General features: G+C 63.6%; 1 protein-coding gene across 1 annotated transcript in view; it reads right to left on the reverse strand.

The window, feature by feature from the left end:
• The window catches only part of LPCAT1 (lysophosphatidylcholine acyltransferase 1), a gene marked incomplete at its 5' end in the record, with an annotated part of 37,633 nt that overhangs the window by 3,537 nt on the left and 28,070 nt on the right, over positions 1–6,026 (reverse strand). The window contains 3 exon segments of the mRNA XM_006140132.2: positions 845–943; positions 2,197–2,350; positions 2,975–3,100. Of these exon segments, the coding sequence (XP_006140194.2) occupies positions 845–943; positions 2,197–2,350; positions 2,975–3,100 (379 nt within the window).

The following is a 6,026-nucleotide window of genomic DNA, read 5'->3' on the forward strand; positions in this document are numbered from 1 at the left end:
TGCGCTCTGGGGTGCAGGCGGGGACGCGCGGAGCCCCCTGGCACCAGCAGACCCCACATGGTGACACGGTGGCAGGTGCAGGAGGGCACAGCTGAGCACTGTGCCATGTCCCCAGAATCTACCCTGGACACAGGCCTGGGGCCTCCGCGGTGGCCTGTCCAGGATGGTGGAGCGGGCCAGGCTTTCCTACGTAGGGGGCGCCAGATGGGACACGGTCCAGATGACGCCCCGTGGGGGTGCTCGTCAGCACTGCCGTGAAGAGGCGTGCACAGGTGGGAGCAGAACCAAGTCCTCCCAGCAGTGAGGCAGCAGCTTCCTGGGCCACCCATCGGGTCCTCGAGAGTCGGGCTAATGTGAGTTGCACCTCCTCAAAGGCCTTGATGAAATGGCGTCCCTAGGCCTTAAAGCTGGCCCGGCCCCACCCAAGGCTGAAGTGTGCATTGAGACAAGCCCTGAGGGCGCCTGGGGTGAGCCGGGGTGGGGACCCTGGGTCTCACATAGTGGTGAACGACTAGGCTCGGGGGAGTGTAGCCTCGGGCTAAGCTGGGGCGGAGGATCCTCAGTCCCCAAACTCTGACCCCGGTGAGCCAGTGGGCTGACGGTGGCCGTCTGGGGACAGAAGCAAGTGGGCTACATGTTAGACATTCTGTGCACGTGGTGGCCTGTAACACCACCAGCTGCCAGGTGCCCGACGGCCCAGGAGGAAGGCTCAGGAGCTCCTCGGGCCCTTGACGGGTAGCAGGGGGCACAGGTTCAGGCAGGAGTGGCCGCGGAGCAAGCCACACACCTGCGACACGCCCAGGGTCACCGCGTCCCGCACCCACACGTGTGTACCATGACTTGCCTTGAACGCGAGCTGGATGGTGGCCAGGGTCTGAGACGGCCTGCACACCACGGACAGGGCGACCACGTACTCCCGCAGGTCCACCTCGCCACGGCCGGTCTGTGGAGAGACACTCTCCAGTCAGGCCCGTCGACCGGGCGGCGTCCGCCTCGCTGAAAGGGCGTTTCTGTGACCGACACCCTTCAGCTGTCAGTTACTTCCCAGAGTCCGGGACACCGCACATGGGGTGCTGGGGCCGTGGGGCCACACTCCTGTGGAGAGCAGCTGTACGGACCGGCACGCCCGGGCCGGGGCAGGGGCAGGCAGGAGCGCCTGGGGAGGGGCGGACACGGGTCGGCAGGCTGCAGCGCTGACAGAGGCGTGGGAGGGTCTGCGGGCAGGAGCGTGGGCCCAGGCAGGGGTGTTACCCAGACCCTGTGGCTCGGGATCTTGGGTGGGATAGGAGGCCCTCCCCTTGTGAGGCTGCTGTGCCCTGGAACGGGGCGAGGGGATGGCCCCTAGCCCGGGGACACGCTGCTGGCGGGGCGTCCTGGGTGTCCCCACTGGTCGGTACTGAGTCCCTGTCTAACCTGACGTGTTGCCAAGGGCCTGGATGGGAACCTGCCCCGGTCTGACACCGGATGTGTCTGGCAGCTGCGTCTGGGCCCCAGGGTCTGCTCCCAGGGGCCCGCCCAGCCTGCAGTGGTACCCCAAACTGTACGCCGCCGTGTTAGGGGGGCCACAGTGCTGTGCGGCCACTCTGGGTGCCAAGGCCTGGCTGTGGCTGCCCTTGACGGGCCGTCTGGGAGGGAGACCCCAATACACATCTGGTGCCCAGAGCCCGCAGGCCTGCAGGGACTGGCCCAGCTGGCCAGTGAGCCGCACTGCGGGCCTGCCCGGTGCTGTCCCAGGTTCTGAGCCGGGAGGCCACTCCCCATCTTCAGAGCCAGGATGGTGAGTACTCCGCGTCCTCACGTGGCCGACGACCACTGGCTCTGACGTGTGAAAGGCAGGAGGGGTGTGGGCTCTGCCTTCGGGGAGCCCCCGCCCACAGCACTGGGCTGGTGGAGTGTGGCCTCATCACCCAGGGGTAGCCGCTGAGAAACTGGCCAGAGCCCCGGCCGGCAGGGTGGGCCTGGCAGGGTGCTGCTGTCTGCCGTCACCGGGCCTGCTGGGAACCAGCTGGAAAGCCAGAGCCACAGGGTCCCTCCAGGGCCAAATTCTAGACACGCTGCGAGGCCAGAGGAAACGGCGCCGGGACGACCGGGCTGCTCCCCTCTGCTCCCGAGGGTCTGCGCTGTGGCGACAGAACGACCTGCATCTTAGGGGACATCGGCGCTTCAGTCCTGCCCCACCCGGGCGGCGGCTCTCACCTCGTCGAACAGCGAAAACATGTCTTCCAGCGCGTCGGACACGGGCACCTCCAGGTAGGCCGCGAACTCCGAGAGGCCGACCTTCGCTCCCTTTCTCCTCCTGGCACTTTCTGAGAATCTGTCCAGATCCTTCTCAAGTTTTTCTGGTTTTAGCCTAAAGAAAAAGAGGGAAAGTCTTTGTGAAAATAAAAGTTACAGACTGCTAAGAGCATATTTACTGTTAAACCTTGGCTCAGCGAGACATTGCAAGTTTTCATATAATAAACAGCAAATCTGTTTTTAAGAAATCGCATTCCCTGGGACCAGCAGATGGTGTAGTGGTTAAGTTGCTGGACTCCCACACAGCTGACTGTGGTTCAAGTCCCGGACTCAGCACCTTGAAACGCAAGCTTGGCGCGTGTGCGTGCGTACCCGCCCAAGATCTGGAAAGGAGAATGGGGGAGGGACTGCGGTGTGGCCACCCCCGAGGGGGTCTCACTTTCTGTCTCTTTGGCAGGCCCACGCACCCTATAGCAGAAATCTCTCTTAAAAAGGACAAAAAAGCATTCTAAGAACTTGAAGGTGGGCGGTGGGTGGGGCCACAGCCTGGCCGCCCAGAGCCGAGGGTGCGGGGCTGGTGCCCGGGGCAGGGCCACGTAGGACAGTGAAGACAAGCCTGAGGGTCTGAGCACCTCTGTGAAGAGACAAAGCCCAGGAGCGATGCCACAGCGATGCCACCTCCTTAGCCGCCCGTGATGTGGGGCCACGGGCCTCAGGAAGGACGAGACAAGGGGCTCACCCGAGGCCCCGCACGAGCCTGGCGAATTCTAGCAGGCAAGTGTCGGCCGGGAGGCGGAGCTGTCCTTCTGCCAGGGCCAGCTGGCAGTCCTCGAATGTGTAGTCCGTCACAGAGATGCCCAAGGCCCTGTGAGAGAGGTGGCCTCCGTTCAACCTGACCCCCTCCCCATCCGCCCCCCACTCCTGGGTCAACCTGTCCCCCCCTGGGGTGTCCCCCCACTGTACCCCTAGGAGCCAGAGCCCCCTGAGGACAGGACTTGGGGCGTGCGGGCCGCAAAGGGGTGCCCTGGCAGGAGCCGCAGGAGCACAGGGTGCAGAAGGGAGCAGGGGTGAGGACAGAAGTGCCCTAAGGCGTGGGCTCCCATGGGGGCTGTCCTGAGCTGGCCTCCAAAGCCGAAACCCGTGCCGTGGGCGCCGACCGTTTGGCTGACTGTGGTGATCCACACCAGAGCCGCCAGCCCACGTTTCTTCCTTCTGACATGGTGCTCTCACCAGGGAGAGACAGAGACAGAGAGAGAGCCCCGGTGGGGGTGGTTACGCGCCTCCCTCCATCTCCCTCCCATCATGGCTCTCAGCACATGCGCACACAGGCCTGGGGAGTGTTCCGAGCCATGGGGCTGGGGGCTGAACCGTAGGAAGCCGGGTCTGCAGGGAGATGGGGACCCGCTCCCTCTGCCCGTGCTAGCTGCGTGCTGCATCCCTCAGAGGGGCCCCACGGGAGCTTTATCTGCACGGCAAACAATGTCTTTCTAAAAGGTTTCAGTGTTTTTAGTTTGTAGCTTACACAAATCAGTTAAGTTAAACATTAAAAAGAAATGAGCTTAGTGGTTAAGGGAGCTGGGTCCCACAGGGCCGACTGCAGTTCAAATACTGACCCGGGAGCTCAGAAAACGGGCCAGGTGCAGGGCCTACAGATGGCGTGGTGGCTAAGGTGCTGGACTCCCACAGGGCCGACGGGGTTCAAGTCCCAGACCTGGACGCTTGCTTTTTCACTTTCCCTCTCTGGTAAGTACACACGCCCTATGGCAAAGTTTAAAATAATAATAATAACAGTAATAATAACGATAATAATAGTAATAATAAAAAAAGAAAAATAAAAGAAAAATGTGCCAGGTGCATGTGGAGCATGCTCTAAATCCCGACAGGATGTAGAAATGGAAGGGCCTCCCTCGGGTGCTCCTTCCTCTCTTATCTCTCTGTCTCTGTCTCTGGTGAGCATATGCGCTCTCTGGCAATTGAAAGAAAGAAGTGACTGAGGATACGGGTAAAGCCAGAGTGACGGGGAGGTCACGACAGGACAGGTTCCCATGAGCAGACGCCCCACCGCGAGACGGCAGAGCTCCAGCAGCCCCACGTCCAGGGGAAAGCAGAGTGCGGCCTCTGTCCAGCCTGGCCCTGCCGTCCCCGGGCGATTCCCAGCGACCCCTACGGAAGTTCCAGGTAGGAGGATGCGGGCCGCAGCACGCTCCCCGCCTGAACGCAGGGCAGGGGAACTGCGAGGGGCACAGGCCCACCCACCGGAGACCGCGCCTGGCAGACACTGCGTGCAGCTCTCCTAGCACCGAGCGACACGCAGGAACTGCCATGTCTCTTCCGGGTGGACGCACACGGTGGCGGGCCTGCCCCCCGTGGGCCCTCCTGCTCCTCTCTGGGGACAGCGGGGGAGGCAGGAGGACAGTGGGCAGTGCGGGCCTGCTTGTCCAGGGCCTGTGGCACGGGACCTTCATACAGGTGTAAGAGCCGCCCTGGCCCAGCTGCCGCCGTGAGCCAGGGTCCCTGTGCAGGGTACTCGAGGTGAGCCTTTAGGGGCAGCACCCAGAACTCCGGTCACTGCCCAAGCTCTGTGCTGACGTGGCTGCTGCCCCCTCAGACCCCAGCACATCTGGCACCCACGTCGCTCGCAATGACCCCGTCACGTGCATCTGTCTGAAAATCGCACGGCACGTGCCCTCGCGTCCCGAGGGTCGTGGCTCGCCGCCCTGCAGGGACAGCAGGCCAAGGGGCCCAGCACGCCTGCACGGAGGCTGTTTACCTCCCTAGGCATCCAGTACCCGGGTGGGGACACAGCCTCGTACAGGTACAGGTGTCTCGAGGACGAGCCTCCTGTCACAGAGACAGGGTCGGAGCCACAGAGGCCAAAGAATGCGCCGCTGTGACCACGTGGCTTCAGTGAGTCCGCGAGGGTGGGCTGGACTGGGGTCAGCGGGCAGTGAGGACGCGGCCTTCTGGGCAGGGTCTCATGGCCACCAGCTTCCCCTCAGCAACTCGGACACAACCACCAGGGGACGGGAGTGGCTCAGACTACTCCAGAGGAAGGAGGGACGAGGCCACCGAGGGCCACCTCCGAGTTCCTGGTCCCTATGGGTGTGACCTCGGACAGGGAGGGCACCGCCCTCCTCCTGCAAGCTGTCCCTCCAGCACCTCACAGCCATTCTCGCGGCCAGGGCGACACCGACTCAGAAACCTGAGTGACACTGGGTCAGCCATGTCCCCAGTGAAAACTGAGGCCAGGGCTGCATCAGGGTGAGACTGCCTCCGCCAGGGCAGGGACGTGCTCCCCGGGACCTGCTTGCAGCGGGGTGTCTTCGGGAGGTGGCATGGGCAGGGTGTCCGTTTGTCACAACTGTCCCAGGGCGGTGGAGTGGGAGAGACGGGTCAGGGCCCTGCAGTGACGAGGGGTCACGGTCGCGCTGCATGGGGACAGGCACCTTACGGATGTGCACAAGAGTCTGACGCGCGTGTGGCCAGCACACGGAGGGACGAGAGGTGCCAGAGGGAGCAGGTCGGCTGACACCACTCGCGTGGGGATTGTGTGCAGACAGGAGGCAGTGGGGATTGTGTGCAGACAGGAGGCAGCAAGGCCCTGTGTGTCCAGCTGCACGGGGGAGGGTCATGCGTGCAAAACATTTTGCGAGACTGCGTGGCCATGCAGCTGCCCGGTGGCACAGGTGTGTGCACGCGTGGGCAAGGGCAAGCTGGAGCCGAGGCCTGGCCTGGCCGGCGCTCGGTGGCTCTCGGGGTCAGAGGGACCCAGTGCCTGGCGTGCAGGGCCG

This window comes from Tupaia chinensis, unplaced genomic scaffold (assembly GCF_000334495.1).
Source record: "Tupaia chinensis unplaced genomic scaffold, TupChi_1.0 Scaffold000020_1, whole genome shotgun sequence".
Classification (NCBI taxonomy): Eukaryota; Metazoa; Chordata; class Mammalia; order Scandentia; family Tupaiidae; genus Tupaia; species Tupaia belangeri.